Below are 25,733 nucleotides of genomic sequence, written 5' to 3'. Positions count from 1 at the left end.
CCATCCCATGTGTGACTCTGCATGGGCAGAAGCTGAATGTGTCTCTCTTTGACCATTGCGATTTTTTTCTTCTTCGTGTGACCACCAAAGCACCAGCTCTGGTGTTTTTGTTAAACAAATGACCAGATTACATAATCAGTCCGCCTTCTCCTGCAAAGCCTGGCAGGTGCTGTTTACGTGTAGCTGTGAGTGCCACATCAAACCAAAAAGTGCTTTATAGTCATCACTGGAGCAGCAACCTCGGGGGCGGCCAATCTGTCATAGTCAATCTGCAGAGCAACAGAGAGGGACAGGAGTGCTGAAGCTCTATGGTTGACATCCCTCCGTGCTGGAGTCTTCCCAGGCGGCTGCCACAATTGCTCTCTGAAGTTTTCCACAAACAGGATACCAAGAGTTTTTCTTCTGCACCAACTATTTGATACTCAGGTTTCCACCACTGTGCACACTTTTAAAAAGCATATTTCTCAAATTCAAAAATGATATTAAATGAATGTCATATTTTAGACTTTTAATTGCATGTTATTTACAATTAAATTAAAATATATTTTAAATGACATAAAATGCAATTAGTCGATCTTTAGAGTGCTGTTTTACTCCCGAACTAAAGTGCATCTTAATACGTCATTTCATAATTACTTCTGGTGTCTTTGCGATATGGTTAAAGTGTACTGCTGAATGGCATGCATTTGTGATGAACTAAAATCTATTTTAATGTAATTTCTATTGAAACTTGTATGTCGTGTTTAAGGATATTTGTAATTACACAATTGTAACAATGAAGTTGCAATTTAGTACACTTCAAATATATTAACTTTAAATGTAATATTGAACAATATAATCAAGTACTTTACATGTGCTTTAGTATGTTAGTCAACACATCAAAATAAGAGTACTTATTTAAAGCATGACGAAAAACATAATGATTTAAAATGCACTTTAAAGTACACTTTTAATTTGACATTATTACAAAGTGCGCTTTTTAGAAGTGTTCTTAAGTGTGTTAAGAAACATAGCCGTGAAAGTCTTTAAGTACACTTAAATTGCCTTTTATTTCATTAATATTATATTATTTGCACGCAGTGTTGGGGGTAACGCATTACAAGTAACACACGTTATGTAATCAGATTACTTTTTTCAAGGAACTAGTAAAGAAACGCATTACTTTTTAATTTACAATATCTGAGTTACACCAGTTTGTTTTTCCATTTATTGACTGATAGCGCTCCTGTCCTCACGCTGAGAGAAATTTCGACTCATTTCAACAGATTCAAAATGAATAGAAACGGTAAAATGCAAACTCAAAATATGATGCAAACCCGCAATAAATGAATATGTTAAATAACATACATATCCTTCATGTATTTAATCCCATTGTATTAACCACTGCCTTTGCTGCTGACCTTCAAAGATCCAATTCAAACATACTAATAAGCAAAAATGATTTTAGATAAACGTAACATTTGTTAAAAAAAATGTTTATTATTGCTGAAGAGTGTTGCGCTTTCTTCTCCGTCCTGTTGAAAGGTTTGATTGAGCTGCGCCCTCTAAAAGTAACATAACTTATTACTTTGCATAAAAAGTAACTAAGTAACGCAATTAGTTGAGTAACGCAATATTGAAATGCATTACTTTTAAAAGTAACTTTCCCCAACACTGTTTGCAACACTAGTACAGTTATACCTTTTAGGACCTGACGTTCACAACAACTGGAGATTCAAAACAATTAAGTTGATTAATTAACTTTATTCATTTAAAATGAACGTTTTTTTTCACTAGGGCAGGGAATTTAGCAGGATCCAGTTGAATAACTTCAGATAGGCATTGTTTGACTCAACATGTTTTTGGGTGCCTTATGACTCAGAACTGTGCTTAAAGTAGTTATGCAACAAATATATCAAACTGAGCTTTCTAAAAGAGGCCAGAAATCTTCCAAAGTTGGTGTTCGTGTGAATTATATGATAACATTTGGCAACTCTATTTATGAGGCAACTTTCTATCCATTGTTATTTTTTTCTCTCTTTGACCTGCCATCATCTGTTAAGCAACTAATTAAACATGCAATATCTCTTGCTGTGCCTTTCAACATCATGACAATTGTAAAAGACTCTTTTAATGAGTGGTAGTCGAGGTTACACTTTATTTCGATAGTCCACTTTAGACATTCTACTAACTACAAGTAACTTTGTAACTACATGTCAACTAATTATCATTAATTTGCATCTACATGTCTCCTAACTCTCAGAGTGGACTGTTAGGGTAGGTTTAGGGTTAGTAGAATAAGTTGACAAAGAAAGTGTTAGAAGATATTAAGCAGACAGTCTACTAATACTCTACTAACTGCTAGTTGACATGTAGTTGCAAAGTTACTTACTGTTAATAGAATGTCTAAAGTGGACTATCGAAATAAAGTGTTACCGTCATAATTACTTCTGGTGTCTTTGCGATATGGTTAAAGTGTACTGCTGAATGGCATGCATTTGTGATGAACTAAAATCTATTTTAATGTAATTTCTATTGAAACTTGTATGTCGTGTTTAAGGATATTTGTAATTACACAATTGTAACAATGAAGTTGCAATTTAGTACACTTCAAATATATTAACTTTAAATGTAATATTGAACAATATAATCAAGTACTTTACATGTGCTTTAGTATGTTAGTCAACACATCAAAATAAGAGTACTTATTTAAAGCATGACGAAAAACATAATGATTTAAAATGCACTTTAAAGTACACTTTTAATTTGACATTATTACAAAGTGCGCTTTTTAGAAGTGTTCTTAAGTGTGTTAAGAAACATAGCCGTGAAAGTCTTTAAGTACACTTAAATTGCCTTTTATTTCGTCGTGTTTAAGGATATTTGTAATTACACATTTGTAACAATGAAGTTGCAATTTAGTACACTTCAAATATATTAACTTTAAATGTAATATTGAACAATATAATCAAGTGCTTTACATGTGCTTTAGTACGTTAGTCAACACATCAAAATAAGAGTACTTATTTAAAGCATGACGAAAAACATAATGATTTAAAAAGCACTTTAAAGTACACTTTTAATTTGACATTATTACAAAGTGCGCTTTTTAGAAGTGTTCTTAAGTGTGTTAAGAAACATAGCCGTGAAAGTCTTTAAGTACACTTAAATTGCCTTTTATTTCATTAATATTATATTATTTGCACGCAGTGTTGGGGGTAACGCATTACAAGTAACACACGTTATGTAATCAGATTACTTTTTTCAAGGAACTAGTAAAGAAACGCATTACTTTTTAATTTACAATATCTGAGTTACACCAGTTTGTTTTTCCATTTATTGACTGATAGCGCTCCTGTCCTCACGCTGAGAGAAATTTCGACTCATTTCAACAGATTCAAAATGAATAGAAACGGTAAAATGCAAACTCAAAATATGATGCAAACCCGCAATAAATGAATATGTTAAATAACATACATATCCTTCATGTATTTAATCCCATTGTATTAACCACTGCCTTTGCTGCTGACCTTCAAAGATCCAATTCAAACATACTAATAAGCAAAAATGATTTTAGATAAACGTAACATTTGTTAAAAAAAATGTTTATTATTGCTGAAGAGTGTTGCGCTTTCTTCTCCGTCCTATTGAAAGGTTTGATTGAGCTGCGCCCTCTAAAAGTAACATAACTTATTACTTTGCATAAAAAGTAACTAAGTAACGCAATTAGTTGAGTAACGCAATATTGAAATGCATTACTTTTAAAAGTAACTTTCCCCAACACTGTGTTTATTATTGCTGAAGAGTGTTGCGCTTTCTTCTCCGTCCTGTTGAAAGGTTTGATTGAGCTGCGCCCTCTAAAATTAACATAACTTATTACTTTGCATAAAAAGTAACGTCTAGGTTACTTGTGTAACCCTCGTTCCCTGAAGGAGGGAACGGAGACGTTACGTCAGTGACTGACGAATTGGGATCTCGCCCGAGAGCCCAATCACCTTCGAGTGTTAACTAAGCCTTATGACTCAGAACTGTGCTTAAAGTAGTTATGCAACAAATATATCAAACTGAGCTTTCTAAAAGAGGCCAGAAATCTTCCAAAGTTGGTGTTCGTGTGAATTATATGATAACATTTGGCAACTCTATTTATGAGGCAACTTTCTATCCATTGTTATTTTTTTCTCTCTTTGACCTGCTATCATCTGTTAAGCAACTAATTAAACATGCAATATCTCTTGCTGTGCCTTTCAACATCATGACAATTGTAAAAGACTCTTTTAATGAGTGGTCGTCGAGGTTACACTTTATTTCGATAGTCCACTTTAGACATTCTACTAACTACAAGTAACTTTGTAACTACATGTCAACTAATTATCATTAATTTGCATCTACATGTCTACTAACTCTCAGAGTGGACTGTTAGGGTAGGTTTAGGGTTAGTAGAATAAGTTGACAAAGAAAGTGTTAGAAGATATTAAGCAGACAGTCTACTAATACTCTACTAACTGCTAGTTGACATGTAGTTGCAAAGTTACTTACTGTTAATAGAATGTCTAAAGTGGACTATCGAAATAAAGTGTTACCGTAGTCGATATCTAAATCGCAAATAAGAGGTAGGTTGGTGACAGAAAATGTCGGAACATATTAAATGTACTTTCCCAGGTAATTGCATTTAAACTTTCTGAAAGCTGCGTTCCGGTTCGCGGGGTCCCTATTAAGTGTTCACTGCTCCCTAAACACTGAGCAGGGGTTATTTAGAAGCTCCAGTTGAAAAACTGGTTCATGTGCACTACCCTGCCACGTCATCAGGTCTAAATCGCACAGATTAAGGGTTTTTAGTAGGATGACATAATGCACTCATGTATATAAATATAAACAACAGTGTGTTCATATGTGTAAATAGATATTAATAAAGCCGGATGTGTTATATAAAAACATATATTACATTTAATATAAAATGTATAATTCATGGTACCACTTAAATGCTCGAAATTAATATTAAAAATGGCTTTAAAATGTTTAATATGAATATAAATGTGCTTGCTTAACTCTTATGTAACCTATGATAATCAGATTGTAATGGTCACAAAACTGATGTTCTTTATGCTTGCACATATCACTCCCGAGGTGATATTTTTCATCCACTTTTATTTTCACTTCAATGTGTGTAGTTTGTAGACACACTGCTGAGCAAATGTAGGACAGAACAAATGCGAGGTTAATCTAACCTGGCAGGCTGGTTTGCTAATTTAACTCAAAGGCTTGTTTACACATTTAATCCAGATAGTATCTCATATTAACTAGAGCAGGGTTTAATCTGACCTCATAAAGTGATTATAGTTTTCATTTGTCTCGTTGAAAATCTCACAGTTAACAACTGGCTTGAAATCACATTTCAGAGCTGAGATCAAATTATTTTTCTTTGTCGCCAGTCTTTGAAAGTCACGGAAAATGTATTTCAGTTGATGAAATATTAATAAAATATTCCGAAAAAAAATATTACAAGAAGTAGCACTTAAAAAGCTATTTTTAGATATTTTGCCCAAACATGAAAATACGGTCATCATTTACTCATCCCTCACTTGTGCCAAGTTTCTTTGTTCTGCTGAACACAAAAGATGAATGTATGTAACCGAACAGCTGACGGTAGCCATTGACTTCCATAGTACAGAAAAAAATATAGATATTATGGCTACTGTCAACTTTTTGGTTACCAACATTCTTTAAAATATCGTCTTTTGTGTTCAACAGAAGAACCTAATACAGGTTTTGGAAAAAGTGGAGGATGAGTAAATGATGAAAGTATTTTCAATTAATAGGTGAAAGGAGAAATAGGACTAGCGCTGGAATATGTGGACAGAAAATCTATAGTGTTCATACTATATTGACCACCGTAGCTCTATTCAGACGGTAATTATTTCTCATGGGGGACATAAGGTATTTTCAGCATTTGCAGGGTCTAGTCAATGATTTTGCTGCCGTCCGAATCAGGAATGTTGGTGTTTTTCTCCCACCACATGCATAAAAATTACCAGCAGAATTAACTCCTGTTTTTGGACAAACACTATGGTCATGTCCAAACGTTTACAAGAAGAAAAAAGTCCAAAAGTCATCTTCTAAATCCTTTTCGACCGCTGTCATGCAATTTACGGTAACTGTTGCGATTTACGGTAATGTGCATGCATTTTAAACATGGACACCTTCATTACTGAAACACAGGAAAGTATATACAAAAAACATTACAAAATGTGCCATTATATTAGCAGCAACAGGTATACAATTGATTTTAAAATATGTATTATATACAATCTAATGTTTAGCTTATGTAAGCGGATGCATTAACGTATTCCAGCTAATTTCCGCATTTTTAAAACGGCATCCGTCGTTATGAGACAAAATGCAACAGAAAACAATTTAAACCAATATTGTGTCTGTTTAAATAAATAACACATAAATATGATATTATTGTCCAATTATTTGTCCAAGCAATGTGACTGAACATTTGACTGACATTTGATCTCCATCCAAACACACAAGTTTTATCACTGAGGAGCCATGCGGATTTATTTTTACAGATGTTCCTCTGAGAAACAATTATCTTCCGACTAGGGCTTATGGGATCAATAGGATGAACTGGCCATGTAGCGATCAGACTGCTGATGAAATTCAGTGCACTTTTTGTAAGATTCTAATTGTTGTTCTCAGTGTTTGAGTGTTACTCTTTGGATATTTATGGTTAGTGCTTTTGTTGAAAATTATGGAAAATAAGACGCAATATACAGTAGCTTGAAAGTATGGATGTATTTTGTCTTACTGTCTTATTACATACATACTGGTAAAACAATTTATAGCCTGAATGCACTGTAAGTCGCTTTGGATAAAAGCATCTGCTAAATGCATAAATTATTGAAATTATTATTTTGTCCAGATTTTGTACACGTGGAAAAATATCTTTTGACAAAAATGGCTTGTATTCTTAGAAAAGAACCGTTATTATCTTATTTATTTTCTTTTAATCTGAATTGATCTTGTTTTATGCATTTTGAGTTTTTTTTGGATAATTTTGGATATTTATGGTTAGTGCTTTTGTTGAAAATTATGGAAAATAAGACGCAATATACAGTAGCTTGAAAATATGGAGGTATTTTGTCTTATTACATACATACTGGTAAAACAATTTATAGCCTGAATGCACTGTAAGTCGCTTTGGATAAAAGCATCTGCTAAATGCATAAATTATTGAAATTATTATTTTGTCCAGATTTTGTACACGTGGAAAAATATCTTTTGACAAAAATGGCTTGTATTCTTAGAAAAGAACCGTTATTATCTTATTTATTTTCTTTTAATCTGAATTGATCTTGTTTTATGCATTTTGAGATATTTCTACTGGAAACCATGACACATTTGCGGCGTGATCTGATGGCAGCTCTAGTTGACTTCACTCAGCCTCTCATAAACACATAAATCACTGCACAGTTTCACAGCAATGAAGTGAAACAGTGGCTCAGCCTACTTGTCTCAATGGATGGCCTCCTTGGTTAATGTTAAGAGACACTTCAACGGAAACAACAGTTCCATTTACCTTCATAAAAATAAGATTTGTAAATCCGTTCTTCAGGCACGAGGCTCCACTCTGAATAATGCCGGGTATTATTCAGGCGTTTATAAAATTTCTGCTTTTTCATTCTGTCGCCAAACTGAAATGCGTTTCAGCTTATACAAGGCATTACGCCCTTGTTATACATGTTTAATAATGTATAATGTTTTGATTTAACCACAACACATGTTGCACTATAATGATATTCGGTGCTTACCTTCTGTAAACCGCTCGTAAAATATGAGTCAATAAACATGTCTGGATTCTCATTACTGGATTGTTTTCTGGATGCGATGCTCATTTCATAAATATATGTGCGTCGCCAATATTGTTTGATTTGCATATAAATGCTAAGGGACTGAAAATATGAGCATCTGCAACATAAAAGCATATCAGCATAAATTCTGGATCGCTTCGCTGTTTATTTTGTCCAAGAATTGGCCACTTCTACATGTAGAGCGTCCAAACACAGTTCATTTTTGTTAAGCAATGCCATTGTGCTACAGGTCCAATATGCGTCAGACTGTCCATGAATGTTTAGATCAGTGCATGTGTTTATAAGGTCATGTGCAAGACAAAAAAAATCCAATTTGTCCTTGACTAAATCAAATCTAATGCACTGACTGCTCAATCATATGCACAATGCAATGCCGAGACCTGAGATAAACATTTATTTGTATCGTCAATGATATAATTATTCCAAAAAATATTCATGCAACGAAAGTTTGGTGGATCCTCATTTAAAAGGGAGATTAGAAGTGAGTATTAAAAAATGAGTCCCTCGTGCTTCCTAATGCAAGAGCTCATTAAAAGTGCATACTGAATTGATGAGTAGGTCAATGGACTGTGGGTGGCATTATAATCTCACATTCAAACGTACAGTATATTACATATGATGTGAGCATTGAAAAGTCTTTCCACACAGCAGCAGTGAGTCGGCGGCGTTAAATAGTGATATCACACCGCACGTGAATTTGATTACATGATAATGACCACACGCTCACGCCTCCAGCCTGTAGCACCACCAACACCTAACGCCCAGACATGTGTTGTGTGGGACGTCAGCGCCCGTGTTACTCAATATCTCCACCAACATTGTATAACTACAAGCTGTTAGGGCCATTGTCAGAGTGTGGAGAAGCCATAAGAAGGGCATGAGATGAACCAGCACAACTGAACAACACTTTTGAAAACATGCCTGTAGCAGTTGTCCATGAAGAAATACCGAAAACACGTGGTTCACAGCAAGCCGCCACGGGCCTGAGCGATTATCAGAGGAGGGCTTGTGTAAGAACAGACTGCTGCTGTATGTCAGACTGATGAATTATGAAAGCTGGAGTGAGAACCAAATGGACCTACAAGAACGGACTGATCGAAGAGAAAAACAGATATGACGTGAAAGCGTCTGTGTTTGTATACTAGCCCAAGTCAAAACAGCCTATCTATACCTCCATGATATTCTGGTGCAGAGATGGTTTATATGGAGCTGCAGGGTGGTTGATGCTGTTTTGGGTGTTTTATAGGTGTCCCAAGTCAAGAGACCCCCCCTCCCATTCAGTATAAGTCTAGGATTATTATGCAATTAAGTGCACTTTATAGACAGGTGTATTTGATTAGGGTTGGAGCTTAACTCTTCGGGATAGTGGCCCTTCGTTGCCAGCCTGGGTCAGAAACAATTCAGTGACCCACCCTTAATTTCCTCCACAGTTACAGTTATACTGCACCCTAAAAACAACGAGATGTATTTTTAGCCATTTCTTGAAGATGGCTGTTCAGATCAAGTTGGGCAGGTCATTCCACCAACAGGGAACAGTTAAGGTAAAAGTCTGTGAAAGTGATTTTGTGCCTCTTTGGGATGTCACTATAATGTTCCATTAATTTGCAGAATAAATCATATTTTTTAAGTTTTTACACGTTTCTTATGCTCACCAAGGCTACATTTATTTGATCAAAAATAAAAAAGCTGAAATTTCAGTATCCAGTCTTCAGTGTCACATGATCCTTCAGAAATCGTTCTAATATGCTGATTTGCTGCTCAATTATCAATTAGTGTTCGGACTCAATTTTTAATAATGGTTCTTATATTATCAATGTTGAAAACAGTTTTGCTGCTTAATATTTTTGTGCAAAACAAGAAACATTTTCCCAGGAATCTTTGATGAATAGAAAGTACAGAAGAACAGCATTTACTTGACGCATAAATCTTACTTTGAAGTTTGAAATTTTGATTTATTTTTTTAACGTTAGTGTACAGTTTGCACAAAACGTTTTCAACATTGATGATAATAAGAAATGTTTCCTGAGCATGAATTCTGAAGAATCATGTGATGCGACATTGAAAACAGTTTCATTCATTTTAACATTATAAAGTTTAGCCTTGGAAAAAGTGATAGAATACTTCGAAACGAGTTAAAAAACGATGTGGCACCAGAACTAATTAATAACTAAATTAAGTTGATGGTATTAAACATATTTAATGAATAAAAGCAACCTATTAATTCTGTCAATTCAATATTCTACAAATCCAAAAGGATTCTTAAACATGCGTAGGTCTCTAAAAAGGTTCATGTTTAAAATGCTAAAGGGCTGTTATTACATTAATTGGCAGTACTTAATGTATGTTTAGGGGTTAAATCTATGTATGCTTAAAGATAAATCTATGATATGTGCTAGAACAACACTTTAATCATCAATACCTAACGAGATCACATTGATCAGGCGAAAGTTTCAGGTAACATTAATGCAACAGTGCTAAAAATAAATAATTTAAAAGTTCTCATACTTACTCTAAGTAACCCAAGTATTAGCAGTAGTAAATCATGTTCAACTTATCTGACACTACTAATGAATGATTTAAGGAAAGACTATATTTGAGCTGCTGCAGAGGAGAACTCGCTCTGTCTGTTTAGTTGACTACAGGTCATGACTTGTGGTGTGCTGACATCAATATTTGATGTAAACCACAGAGTCAGTGACATAAATGTCAGCACACATGCCCCTCTGAGGAAGATATTTCACATTTGCAGGTATGTGAAAGGCTGTGGTTTTTGCATTGTACTCAGAGAAATTGGTAATATTGAAACTTCTCTATTGACGGCACACTTCACATCAAAGCGTACTGGATTCTGCATGCTTTTGAAATGTCAATTTGATTTCATCCAAGTACTGCTGCTTCTCGTGTTATTTTATCTTAAGAATGGAAAACAAGATTCACCGGTGGTTGCACGTTATACAGAAAGAGGATTTATGTTCAAAGCGCTTTTGTCACGTCTGAATCTGCTGTGGTCAACAGAAAAAATAGATATTTAGATCCTCTAAGCTGTGTGTGTTCTTGAGATAAAGTATTGCTATGGAGAATGCAGGTGATCTCTTGAAGTGCTATATTTCTGCAATGTGTTTCATCTGCCTTCCCACTTATTGTCCTTCAGTGATTTACTGTGCACAATACTCTGATTTCACAGCAAAGAAAAATCTCTGCATGACTCCGGTGGCACTTATAAAATATTTATATACATTTCTGAGTTACTCTGGTGGCCAGCATTCTGACAACATTAGGACACTATGAAGGGTTAGTTGACTGAAAATGTCAGTTCTGACATTATTTATTCACCATCGTGTCATTCTGAACCCACATGGCTTTCTTTCTTCAGAGGAACACATTTCGTTCACAATTCCATACATTCAAACTGCAGTTTGTCTGGTTATGAAACCAATGAAAAATATGAGGGTGCAACAGCAGGGTTCCAACGTTATGATCCTGTTCATTTTCTCCATAGGGAATTATGAGTTCATGTTTAAACCTTGCAAGACTGACTTACAGTACTATGAGTTCAGAGATTGTTAAAGGAATAATTTATCCAAAAAATGAAAATTCTGAAAAATATTTACTCACCCTAATATTGTTCCAAACATATGAGTTTCTTGATTCTGCTGAACATAAAAGAAGATATTTTGAAAAATGTTGACGGTAGCCATTGATCTTCATAGTATTTTTTCATGCTATGGAAGTCAATGGCTACCGTCAACTGTTTGGTTACCAACATTCTTCAGAATATCTTCTTTTGTATTCAACAGAAGAAAAAAACCCTGTACAGGCTTAGAACAACTAGAAGAAATTAAATATTGTTGTGTTTTTACTTAAAATCTCTTTCCTTGAATCAAATCAGAATAGACAGGAAAACTACTGAATAAAAGTCATTGATTTAAGTCAACTATCATATACTTTTTTTCAGTTTTCCAAGTAGTTGTGATGTTGTGATTCATCATACAACTCTTTATTGATTTCTTTATTGATTGAGAAGAAGAAGAATATGTGCAAATGAGGTTTTATAGATATGACAGTGGACATGATTTTTTTGTGAGTATGAACTGTAATTTTGGTCTGTTCCTCACACAGAGCTGTCGAACACTGAAGACATTTGCTGTAGAAATTATTTTTCACTCAGAAATTGCTAGTAAATTTCACAAACGATTACAGAAAACAGCAAGTAACACATTGAATTAAACATGCAATTTTTAAGCAGAAAAACTGAAATAGTATTTTCTTGTAAAACATACTCCAATAATAGTTTTTTTCCCAACTTCAAATAATCATTGTTCACAGTCTATAACATTAGAAGTCTTATGACATAAACAGCAATATAGCACATATGGACTATTTCTTAGGAGCTTGAAAAGCCATGGTCACTAAATACTTTTATTTTATGGAACAGAGCTGCTTGGACATTCTGCTAAACTTCTCTTTTTGTGTTTGTGGGGGGCGGGAGTCATACGGCATGAGAATCCCTTCATTTTTGGTGTGAAATATTCCTTTAAGGAAAGATTCCAGACGTACACACAGATAAAACATTCAGCAGACTGCATTTTAGATCTGTCCAAATGCTGAGCAAAACAAGATGAGCGTGAGTGGACACACAGACCGTAATCCATTTCACAACCCAGGCCAAAAATCACAAAGCATGTAGAAAGAGCTACGTCAGGGTGACATAAATGCATGCAAATAATAAACTTTTTATGATGACAATGAAGAACTGCAATGCCATGAACGTGAGTCAGACGTTTTGTTTGTTGTCACTGTAGTAACCAAGCTCCACCCTTTTCAGGAAAGGGGGTGGAGAGCAGCAGCTCATTTGCATTTAAAGAAACACACACGAAAGCAGCATGTTTATGTTTCCACCCAAAAACGGGGAAATTTTCAGCGTGGAATAATAAATATTCTGTGGTGTATTTGGAGCTGAAACTTTAAGCTTGAACTAAGACTTATATTGCATCTTTAAAAAGGGCATAATAGGACCCTTTACTACGGAAGTTCTAAGCGGCCATGCATTATTATTTTTTTTCCTTGAATCACTACAATACTAATGTCTCGCTAAAAATTACATCACGAGTGGAAAAAGTTGGTCAAAACGTAAATTTGCACACAGACTGCCCACCAACCACAACTTTCAGATGCCCCCTTTATTTTCTAGCTCAACTGTCATGGAATCGAACGCACAGGATTGTGGGATATCAAAGGCTGCGAAAGATACATCTGTTCTGCCTTCAAAAATCGTTCAAATAAAGGAATCTCAGTGATCTGATCACTGGATTCGGACAGGCCTTGTTGCCTTCAGGCAGCATATTTCAACTTTCGGACACATCCCATATGTAAGCCTACATGTATTTGCATTGCTCTTTGACCATTCTCTATAGATCCCACCTTCACGCCACGACAGGTCGATTACGTTCAATGCGTGAACGCTATTGGTCAAACTGCTTTTCAGTCACCTTGAGCAATGAGAAAAACAATAGGTAAACAAAGCCAAAACCCAGACATTTTAGGCAATAAAAAATCTGGAAAAAGAGCACATATGGTCACCATATTCTATGTCAACCTGGTCTCACGGCACAAACGTCCCCGGGGGCACATTTTCGCGAGACGCAAAATACGTACCAATAAGTACATATCACTGCCGTTTCCAAAATAAATGAACACTAGAGGCAGTAAAACTCCGACACCTTTTATTCCTTTTCACACACATTTACAGAGTTTCGATTAATAAAGCGTAACTTTCGCACAATTACTTGATGGATATCATGTTATGACTTCAAAACAATTTGAATATGCTGGGAGATTTGAAAACTGATGCTTTTGAACGTTAGCACCGTACATATCCAGCTTCATATCAATGGGTTTTCATCGACGGTAGGTTTGTTCGGTAGCTCGCGGAGTACGGAGACGGTGAGGAGCTCCGGTTCGAATCCCGTGTAACTACGGTTCGACAAAACGGTTCAAATCTGCATATAAGGAAGTTCAAATGGCATGGTTGCATCAACAAATGAGTTTTTACATCAGTTTTGCATTTGTTAACACTATTGGGTAGGTTTAGGTTTGGGTTTGGTTTGGTGTAGGGCATATTTCCAACACAGAGCATTAACTTTTAACGACAGTCCCCGGATATTTGAATTCGGAACCGTCGCAATACGTACCTGAAGCAACGTAATACAAACACAGCAATACGTACCTATATCAACGTAATAAAAACGTGCCAGGGTTGACGTATTGAACCCGTGTTTTAGCGCCACTCAGTGGACATTTCTCTTTGAAACTGCGGCGAAACGTGCAGTAAGTACGTAAAAACGGTGTTGCAGAAAAGCACCCAGAGGTACATATTTTTATGAGACTGGGTTGTTCTATGTAGTTTAAACAGTGTGGGAAGTGTGTTCACACTCTGCGAAATTATAACAAGAAGACCACTTTAAATACCATCATGATGCATTTTATTTTAAAGGGGTCATATGATGTTGCTAAAAAGAACATTATTTTGTGTATTTGGTGTAATGAAATGTGTTTATGTGGTTTAAAGTAAAAAAACACATTATTTTCCACATACTGTACATTATTGTTTCTCCTCTATGCCCTACTCTACACTGCCCAAAACTCACGTTTGAATCATCAGTGACAAATCCTTTAAATAAAAATGTACCTACGTGAGTCAGAACTGCCGGCATTGTAGTCTAACGTTACTCTCCCAGGATCAGGACACAGTCCTCCATAAAATGTGCTGCACACATCTGAATATTAGGGTTGAAGTGTTCTGGAACAGTGTTGTAAATACAACTTAACCACTGATTTCTAGTCGTGTCCTCTTTTGGAAGACCAAACAAAGTAGTTTCGCTTTCACAACGAAACACACAGCGTCTTCACGACATGACGGCAGCAACAACAATACTACAGCGAGAATAAAAGTTACGCCTTCTTTCTTTGCGTGAACATTTGGGCGGCGTTATGCAAATCTTCCCACATAGTGATGTAGACATGTGGGGGCGTGTTTAAACGAGCCGTTTTAGGAGGGCGTGGACGAGTCTTAACTTTTATAAAGAATATCTCTTTGGATTTGAGACTTTAGTCTTTGCAACTTTACAGATCTTCTTTATGCACCGAGAGCTTGTAACACTCCAAAGAGAAAGGAACAATTGCATCATATGACCACTTTAATTTAAGTGAATAGTACATCATTAAAAAAATTATAGATAATGTAATAATTTACAAAACAGTTGAAGTCTATAGTGTATAGTAAATAATTTGCTACACAACTTAGCTCTTAATTTTGTTATTTTAGCATAAGTTCAAGACAAACAATTCTGTGTACAGTATGAGGGCATTGACATTGGGGGACCAATGAAAAGGATGAGATCCACCAGACCCAGACTTAACTTCACTTTTCTGCACCTTTTTACGTTTAACCAACTGTTGCCAATGGGGTTTAACGTGATGCACGAATCATCTTGGACCCAAACCGATATTGAAGTACGTTATCTCAACAGAACATGAAGTTTAAATTGGCCGAGAAATTGCAGTTTATAAAAGAGCTCTCTGCATCTGCTCAGCGCACTGTTTATTCAACGCGACATTCACGGAGGGCCAGGAAAAGCCACGGCAATGTAATGCACAAGCGTGACTCGCATCAAGCGCGAGTTAAGTGACGCAGATGAAGCTCAGTCAATCCGCGCGCTCCTCCAGCGGAGCCAAACTGCGCGCGCCGGAGTCTCATATTAATCCTTTAAAGCGCCGCTGTCCGTTCAGCACCACAGACTGCGTGAAGAGAGTTACGAGTCGGCATTTAACGTCTGAACAGCTACTTGTTTTGGAGTGCTTTTGTTAAAGTGGCAGGGAGTTAAATGCGTTTGACGCGCCAGGACCAATTACACCTAATCTCTGTTTTTTCGCTGTTATGCTTGTTTTGAGTGATTTTTCTTAGCGTGACGTGTTGCTGTACGCATTTTGCTGTTGTTATTATTTAAATAGCATACTCAAATGTTTTTTTGCAGACCTGATTTTATTGTGGAATTTCGTTGATTCTACGCTAAACGTCTTTTTTCAGTCCAACTAACTGAATTGACTCAAGTTGCATGCGTTTTTAAGAGAGAAGCGTCGTAATGAGAGCTCTTTTTGTGCCGCTGCTGCTTCTATACGCGTCAGGGAGCGGCGGAGCGGCTGGCGCGCGCGGCGCGAAAGGAACCCGCTTCGTGTGCACGGCCGTGCCGGCGGGCACCGACCTCAGTTGCCCGGTGGACACCAGCAGCCGGGTCCAAAGCACTAGTCCGCAGGAGGAAGAGTTGCGGAATACTATCATTCAGCTTCGAGAGACCATCCTGCAGCAGAAGGAAACTATCGTCAGTCAGCAGGGCACCATCAAAGAGCTCAACTCCAAACTCGCGCGCTGCGAGGCGGACGCCGGGTCCCGGGGCAGCGCGCGCAGGAAGGACTACAGTAAAAACACGATGGGTGATCTGCCGCGTGACCCCACCGAGACTGTGCAGCAGCTGGGCAAGACCATGCAGAGCCTCAAAGACCGACTGGAGAACCTGGAGGTGAGAGTTTACGCTTAGGAGTGATAATGGGCACTCGAGAGCCATCCATTAGAGCTGTAATGATCTGTGAAATTTGGGCTTGCTTATTAGTGATGCTTGATTTACGCCTGTCAGTATGTTACGTGGAGGGAGGGACTTTTCCCTTTTTGAATTTCCGTTTTGAATTCAATAGCAATCACAAACATGTGTAGTGTATATGGGAAGTTGTGACTAAGAATAAGAACTTTGCTCTTCACTTTAAAAAAAGAAAGGTTCCTTTTGATGGAAGAACCTTTCAAATCCATGGAACCACTAAAGGTTCTCTATAGTGGAAGTTCTTTGCAGTAGATGATTAAAATGTCCTTCACATTGCGAAAAAAAAGTGGTTCTTTTAAGAATTGTAACCCAAAATGGTTCTTCTCTGGCATCGATGCAACAATCCCACTTTAGAACCTTAATTTAAGAGTGTTTTAGTTGAATCGCAATCAGAGTTGGACAACTATGCGTTTTTCAAAGAATTGTGTTTTCAAAATACAAAAATAGCAAATCATACACAGAATTTCTGGCATGCATCAACTGACAAAGCAATTTTTCTACCAAAAAAAAAAAAGGTATTAGAAGGTATTACCTCAAATGACATATGACTTCTGTTAATAGCCAAGTGGATATGGATGGTTTATCAACTTGACAAATATATTGAGCACTATACCAATATGAAAAACTACATACTGGGTCATTGGGTAATAGTGAATACTAGTTTTCACTCTGGTCACTCAACATGAAACAAATTAATTTAACAGAACAACAACCCCTTTTAATTAAAGAAAACGGACACATGGTGTCTTTAACTACTATGTACTAACATTTAATTATTGTGCATATTTTAAGAGAGTGTTTATATTGGAAACACTTTATTTTAAGGTGTCCTTGTTACACATGTTATGTGTACTTGCTATTATAATAACAATCAATTATGCATAATTACATGCAAATAACCCTAATCCTAACCCTATAGTAAATTCATGTACTTAAATTTATAATTACACTCTAACAAGGAGACCTTAAAATAAAGTGTAACCTTTATATTTATATGCAATTGCATCTGTAATTACATCCACAGTATAATTAGGTTACACTTTATTTTAGTGTTAGGATTAGGGTTACTTGCATGTAATTATGCATAATTAATTGTGATTATAATAGTAAGTGCATGTAACGTGTAACAAGGACACCTTAAAATAAAGAGTTACCTATAATTACACTGTTGATCCTGGTTCTTAACCCACCTTTAAACCTACCCATACCACTAAACCTGTCCCTAACCGCACATGCTTCACACCTCAATAGTTGCAAGTGTTTTGCAGTACACGATAAGTACATTGTACACACACTGAAAAGGTGGTAACCTTCAATTGTTAACATAAAGAGATATTTCTACCTGATTTAACCCATAAAATGTAGTTTTGTTGGTAAAAATTAATCGAATTAGGTTGATTCAGTGATGTTTGAGTATATTTTTGACTTGAATAAAACCAGTTAATTTAGATGTCACATTTAGATGCTACATACATCTAAATATAATTTGACCGAAGTACATAGTAGTTGAAGATGCCTAATATAAAGTAGGACCCCCGTAAAGCGTTCAACATGCATCTCACAAATCCCCAGCAGTTTCATTATGAATGATTTCTGGCTATAACAGCATGAGGCAGATTCATATTTTGGTGTCTTTTGTCCTGCAGCAGCAGCAGCTGCGTGCCAACACATCAGGTGGAATGTTTCCCAACGAGCTGAGAGAGCTGCTGAAGCGCCGTCTGACTGACCTGGAGAGCCAGCTGCTGACCAGAGTGGCCGAACTCGAGGAGGAAAAGAGCCAGCTGTACAACGAGACAGCCACTCACCGTCAGCGCACCGAGAACACCCTCAGCTCACTGCTGGAGAGGATCACCGAGCTGGAGAATAGTACGGCTGCTCTCAGACATGAATTATTGAGTCAGTCATGTTTTCACTGATGTGGTGCCCTACCAAACATCTCTTTTTACCTGCTGTCCCCAGTATGGGATAGGTAGACTAGTCGAAGCCCTTTCAAACTCAATGTAAGCGCCATGCACCACTTTAAACGCCACATGAAACCGTTGGAGAAAGCGCCACCGAAGGGCAACGAGCTGGTAAAGAAACCAAGCATGAGGTTTACACACGTTCACAGCGAAAATATGTATTTGAGCTTAGAAGATAAAACAATTCCTGCCGATTGTTTTGATGTATCACAGAACTAAAGCAGTCCTTGAGGGGAAAGCATTCTAAACAAACATCACATGACAGCAAGGATGAGAAAGTATTGAACAGAAAACAATCAAAACGAACCAACAATAAATGAATAATGAAATAAATACCGTTCAACACTTTGAAGTCGCTAAGAGTTTTTAATGGTTTTGAAAGATGTCTTTTTTGTTCACCGAGGCTGCATTTACTTGATCAAAATACAGTAAAAACAGTAATATTGTGAAATATTATTTCATTTTTCCCCTGTGATGTTCAAAAGAATTGCATTTATGTGAAATAGGTTTTTTGTAACATTATAAATGTCTTTACTGTCACTTTTACTCAATTTAATGCTTCCTCGACGAATAAAAGTATTCATTTCTTTAAAAAAAAAAAATTATCCTACTGACCCCAACATTTTGAATGGTCATGTAAATTAATAAATGTGTAAAATTCAACTTCGGAGCAGTCATGGCAAAGACAGGCATTGCATACATCATGCAGATTGCTTGTAAATCGTTGGCTGCACTTTGAAAAGGCCATTGTTGCAGCGCTCACCAAGACATCAGGTGAAACCTTTAGCTAATGCTTCACTGCATAAACTTCAGTGCATTGGGCCATTTTTATGATGAAAATGTTGTAAGATGAAACAAAGGTACCACTGCTTCAGAATGTGTTGGCTGTGGCAGATTTAGTCTGGTGTGAGAATGTCTGCATGTAAATTAGCGTGCTATTTACAATAATTTGTTTGCCTTTACCGCTCCTTTTGCCCTTTTTAGATATGGGATTAATGCAGACCCCATCTGTTAGCACTGGATGGCCACACTGTCCTGTTGTATTCCGAATTTTAACACCAATGCATCATCAGCAGCTACATGATTATATCACCTTACAAAGCCCCAGCATGTCATTTCATATTAGGACAATTACATGAGCCAGCATGGATCGCTCATTTCAATAATTGAACCTGAAAGCCGTACTCAGATTCAATTTGCCGAAATCAAATTAACACAATCTCAAGTCAGCAGTTTGCATCTTTCTGTCCTTCAATGCAAACCTCTCCCTCGATTCTCTTCACAGGTAACAATGCATTCAAATCTCCAGAGGACTTTAAGGTGTCTCTGCCTCTGCGCACAAACTACCTGTACGGCCGCATCAAGAAGAGTCTGCCAGAGATGTACGCCTTCACTGTGTGCATGTGGCTCAAGTCCAGCGCCAGTCCTGGAATCGGGACCCCATTCTCTTACGGCGCCCCGGGACAAGCCAATGAGATTGTGCTGATAGAGTGGGGAAACAGCCCCATGGAGCTCCTCGTCAATGATAAGGTGAGCCTTTATGAGATACTGCAAAGCTACCCGTGTTTTTATTGATTGTGCTTCTTTGGAACAATGTCAGCTTTCCCTAGTATTGAATATATCACAACCTCATTAAATTAATTGACAATGGATAAAAACCTTGCATTATATCATAGGTGCCTCTTGTCTTAAAAATAACACTAAATTTGATTCATAGAAAATATGGTAGTTGATTTTAAATGGTCCCCAAAAGTTTCTCAAATACATTTTTTTTACTGCCTGATTTTTATTTTAATACAAATTGCATGAAGGGGCTTGAAGATCACATACTAATTATGTGCTGCCATGTAGTGTGAGATGTTAAATTCAATCTGAAGCAGCGTGTACTTTATCGAATGTATAATTATTGTGTCGTTTTCTTGAACGTACGGTAACTGAGAGGCTACATTGACAATTTGTACTTTTAAAAATTAATTTGTCACAGCTCGGGACATTTTTAAAAGAACTACTGTGCCCACACACATACAAGTACACTACTTGTCATACATGCAATATAAAATTTAGCTCAGAGACAAATATAAATTTGGAAAATTGCTCATCAGGATTAACTGCATCTACAGTAGCTGACAGGAGGCACATCACATAAGCTCTATTGGCTTTACTCGCCCTGGTAGTCACTGCATGAAATCACTCAGCATTTGATTAATGATACAATTTTAACATTAAAAAGTGAACGGGGCTATAACAAATAATAATAAGTACCCAACTCTGCATGGCTTCATAAATCCAAACAATGAATGGTTGATTCATGGCATCCATAGTTAGATGTAGTGGTTAGTGGTCGACCGATATTGTTTTTTTGACAGCCGATGCCGATATCTTGGAAAGCAGGGTGGCCGATAGCCGATATAAAGCCGATATAATTTGTATTTAATTTTAATTAATATTTAAGAAATTTGAAATCATTTGACAATGGATTAAAAAATAAGTGTGTAAAATAAACATACTTATACTTTAGATGACAAAGTATTTTTCACAAATAAATAAATATTTAATAAAAATATAATTAAAAAGGAAGTAAACACTGTAACCAACAGTTCCATAAAAAGTAACTAAGTACCGTAATTAGTTACTTTTTTATGGCGTAACGCAATATTGTAATGCATTACTTTTAAAAGTAACTTTCCCCAACACTGTTTATTAGTGATGCTTGATTTACATCTGTCAAAACAAGGTCATATGAGCCATGTTACATGGAGGGAGGGAGGGACTTTTTCTATTTGAATTCACGATTTGAATGAAATATTAATAATGAGCTTTGATATTGTAGATGGGAAGTAGTGAGCAGATACAGACTTAGCAATTATTTAAAAGATATACTGAGAGTGCAAAGAACTTTGCTCGTCACTTTTAAAAATAAAGATTCTTAATTGGCATCAATGGTTCCATTAAGAACATCTAACATCCATGGAACCACTAAAAGTTATTTATAGTGAAAATGATAAAGTTAGTTATTAAAATGTCCTTCAAGCTGCGAAAAAAATGGTTCTTTTAAGAACTGTAAACTGAAAGGTTCTTTGGGGAACCCAAAATGGTTCTTATGGCATCGATGCACAAACCCCATTTTGGAACCAAGAGTGTTTTAGTTGAAATTGCAATCAGTGACCACTGCGTTTTTCAATGACAATGCGGATAGCTGCATGCAAAATACAAAAAGAGCTATTTATACATTCACAGAATTGCTGAAACCAAATGCACCAATTGACAAGGCTGTTGGAAGATTTTGGTGTATTACTCAATTGACATATCACTTCTTGTTAATAGCCAAGTGGATATGGAATATTACCGATATGAACTACTTGAATTCATACAGGGTCCCTGGATCAAAATGAATACTAATTTTCACCCTGGTGGAGTTAAATTAGTTTATTAATTTTGATTAAAAAAAATGGACCCACATGGTGTCTTCAACTACTATGTACAATTATCGTGTACAGACATGTTTTTACAGTGTGCTTATATTTAAAAATGCCTTCTTGTAATTACATCTCTAATTAATTCCTGTAATTACAACTACAGTATAATTTGGTAACACTTTATTTAAGGTGTCCTCGTTACACATTTTACATGTGAAATGTAAAAAACAGCCAAAACCCAGGCATTTTAGGCAATAAAAAAAAATCCAATTAATAACAATTAATAAAAAATAACAATTAATTATGCATAATTACTTGCAAGTAACCCTAAACCTAACCATATAGTAAGTACATGTAGTTAATTAATATTACTCAGTACTTAATTGTATAATTACACTGTAACAAGGACACCTTAAAATAAAGTGTAACCTATAATATCACTGTTGACTCTTGTTCTTAACCCACCTTTAAAGCTACCCATACTAATAAACCTGTTCCTAACATTATATTCTTCACACCTCAATAGTCACAAGTGTTTTGTAGTACAGCACTGAATACAATACGTACATTGTATCTACAATGAAAATGTGGTAACCTTCAATTTTTAACATAAAGAGGTATTTCTACTTGATTCAACCCATAAAAAATTGTTTGTTTGGTATAAATTAATGTAATTAAGTTGATTCTGTGATTTAAAATTATATTTTTGACTTGAATAAACATTTAAATGTTACATGCATCTAAATATTATTTAATATTAAATATAATTTGATGGAAGTACATAGTAGTGTACACCCCCTTAAAGCGTTCAACATTAATTCAGCATCTCACAAATCCCCGGCAGTTCATTATGAGCAATTTCTGCCTGTAACAGCACGAGGCAGATTAATATTTGGTGTCTTTTGTCTTGCAGCAGCAGCTGCGTGCCAACACATCAGGTGGAATGTTTCCCAACGAGCTGAGAGAGCTGCTGAAGCGCCGTCTGACTGACCTGGAGAGCCAGCTGCTGACCAGAGTGGCCGAACTCGAGGAGGAAAAGAGCCAGCTGTACAACGAGACAGCCACTCACCGTCAGCGCACCGAGAACACCCTCAGCTCACTGCTGGAGAGGATCACCGAGCTGGAGAATAGTACGGCTGCTCTCAGACATGAATTATTGAGTCAGTCATGTTTTCACTGATGTGGTGCCCTACCAAACATCTCTTTTTACCTGCTGTCCCCAGTATGGGATAGGTAGACTAGTCGAAGCCCTTTCAAACTCAATGTAAGCGCCATGCACCACTTTAAACGCCACATGAAACCGTTGGAGAAAGCGCCACCGAAGGGCAACGAGCTGGTAAAGAAACCAAGCATGAGGTTTACACACGTTCACAGCGAAAATATGTATTTGAGCTTAGAAGATAAAACAATTCCTGCCGATTGTTTTGATGTATCACAGAACTAAAGCAGTCCTTGAGGGGAAAGCATTCTAAACAAACATCACATGACAGCAAGGATGAGAAAGTATTGAACAGAAAACAATCAAAACGAACCAACAATAAATGAATAATGAAATAAATACCGTTCAACACTTTGAAGTCGCTAAGAGTTTTTAATGGTTTTGAAAGATGTCTTTTTTGTTCACCGAGGCTGCATTTACTTGATCAAAATACAGTAAAAACAGTAATATTGTGAAATATTATTTCATTTTTCCCCTGTGATGTTCAAAAGAATTGCATTTATGTGAAATAGGTTTTTTGTAACATTATAAATGTCTTTACTGTCACTTTTACTCAATTTAATGCTTCCTCGACGAATAAAAGTATTCATTTCTTTAAAAAAAAAAAATTATCCTACTGACCCCAACATTTTGAATGGTCATGTAAATTAATAAATGTGTAAAATTCAACTTCGGAGCAGTCATGGCAAAGACAGGCATTGCATACATCATGCAGATTGCTTGTAAATCGTTGGCTGCACTTTGAAAAGGCCATTGTTGCAGCGCTCACCAAGACATCAGGTGAAACCTTTAGCTAATGCTTCACTGCATAAACTTCAGTGCATTGGGCCATTTTTATGATGAAAATGTTGTAAGATGAAACAAAGGTACCACTGCTTCAGAATGTGTTGGCTGTGGCAGATTTAGTCTGGTGTGAGAATGTCTGCATGTAAATTAGCGTGCTATTTACAATAATTTGTTTGCCTTTACCGCTCCTTTTGCCCTTTTTAGATATGGGATTAATGCAGACCCCATCTGTTAGCACTGGATGGCCACACTGTCCTGTTGTATTCCGAATTTTAACACCAATGCATCATCAGCAGCTACATGATTATATCACCTTACAAAGCCCCAGCATGTCATTTCATATTAGGACAATTACATGAGCCAGCATGGATCGCTCATTTCAATAATTGAACCTGAAAGCCGTACTCAGATTCAATTTGCCGAAATCAAATTAACACAATCTCAAGTCAGCAGTTTGCATCTTTCTGTCCTTCAATGCAAACCTCTCCCTCGATTCTCTTCACAGGTAACAATGCATTCAAATCTCCAGAGGACTTTAAGGTGTCTCTGCCTCTGCGCACAAACTACCTGTACGGCCGCATCAAGAAGAGTCTGCCAGAGATGTACGCCTTCACTGTGTGCATGTGGCTCAAGTCCAGCGCCAGTCCTGGAATCGGGACCCCATTCTCTTACGGCGCCCCGGGACAAGCCAATGAGATTGTGCTGATAGAGTGGGGAAACAGCCCCATGGAGCTCCTCGTCAATGATAAGGTGAGCCTTTATGAGATACTGCAAAGCTACCCGTGTTTTTATTGATTGTGCTTCTTTGGAACAATGTCAGCTTTCCCTAGTATTGAATATATCACAACCTCATTAAATTAATTGACAATGGATAAAAACCTTGCATTATATCATAGGTGCCTCTTGTCTTAAAAATAACACTAAATTTGATTCATAGAAAATATGGTAGTTGATTTTAAATGGTCCCCAAAAGTTTCTCAAATACATTTTTTTTACTGCCTGATTTTTATTTTAATACAAATTGCATGAAGGGGCTTGAAGATCACATACTAATTATGTGCTGCCATGTAGTGTGAGATGTTAAATTCAATCTGAAGCAGCGTGTACTTTATCGAATGTATAATTATTGTGTCGTTTTCTTGAACGTACGGTAACTGAGAGGCTACATTGACAATTTGTACTTTTAAAAATTAATTTGTCACAGCTCGGGACATTTTTAAAAGAACTACTGTGCCCACACACATACAAGTACACTACTTGTCATACATGCAATATAAAATTTAGCTCAGAGACAAATATAAATTTGGAAAATTGCTCATCAGGATTAACTGCATCTACAGTAGCTGACAGGAGGCACATCACATGAGCTCTATTGGCTTTACTCGCCCTGGTAGTCACTGCATGAAATCACTCAGCATTTGATTAATGATACAATTTTAACATTAAAAAGTGAACGGGGCTATAACAAATAATAATAAGTACCCAACTCTGCATGGCTTCATAAATCCAAACAATGAATGGTTGATTCATGGCATCCATAGTTAGATGTAGTGGTTAGTGGTCGACCGATATTGTTTTTTTGACAGCCGATGCCGATATCTTGGAAAGCAGGGTGGCCGATGCCGATATCTTGGAAAGCAGGGTGGCCGATAGCCGATATAAAGCCGATATAATTTGTATTTAATTTTAATTAATATTTAAGAAATTTGAAATCATTTGACAATGGATTAAAAAATAAGTGTGTAAAATAAACATACTTATACTTTAGATGACAAAGTATTTTTCACAAATAAATAAATATTTAATAAAAATATAATTAAAAAGGAAGTAAACACTGTAACCAACAG

At 36.4% G+C, this 25,733-nt stretch overlaps 1 protein-coding gene across 2 annotated transcripts in view; it reads left to right on the top strand.

Annotated features, from left to right (window-relative positions):
• The first annotated feature begins 15,633 nt into the window (after positions 1-15,633).
• Positions 15,634-25,733, top strand: part of nptx2a (neuronal pentraxin 2a) — a 25,207-nt gene continuing 15,107 nt past the window's right edge. For both annotated transcript variants that reach the window (XM_016260445.1, XM_016260444.1), the window contains exons 1-3: positions 15,634-16,429; positions 22,792-23,011; positions 24,392-24,636. In XM_016260445.1, the coding sequence (XP_016115931.1) occupies positions 15,995-16,429; positions 22,792-23,011; positions 24,392-24,636 (900 nt within the window). In that variant the 5' untranslated portion in view covers positions 15,634-15,994. The remainder of the gene's footprint in view (positions 16,430-22,791; positions 23,012-24,391; positions 24,637-25,733) is intronic.

Source organism: Sinocyclocheilus grahami, unplaced genomic scaffold (genome assembly GCF_001515645.1).
Source record: "Sinocyclocheilus grahami isolate Dianchi unplaced genomic scaffold, SAMN03320097.WGS_v1.1 scaffold2081.1, whole genome shotgun sequence".
Classification (NCBI taxonomy): domain Eukaryota; kingdom Metazoa; phylum Chordata; class Actinopteri; order Cypriniformes; family Cyprinidae; genus Sinocyclocheilus; species Sinocyclocheilus grahami.
This window is presented reverse-complemented; position numbering and strand designations above follow the sequence as displayed.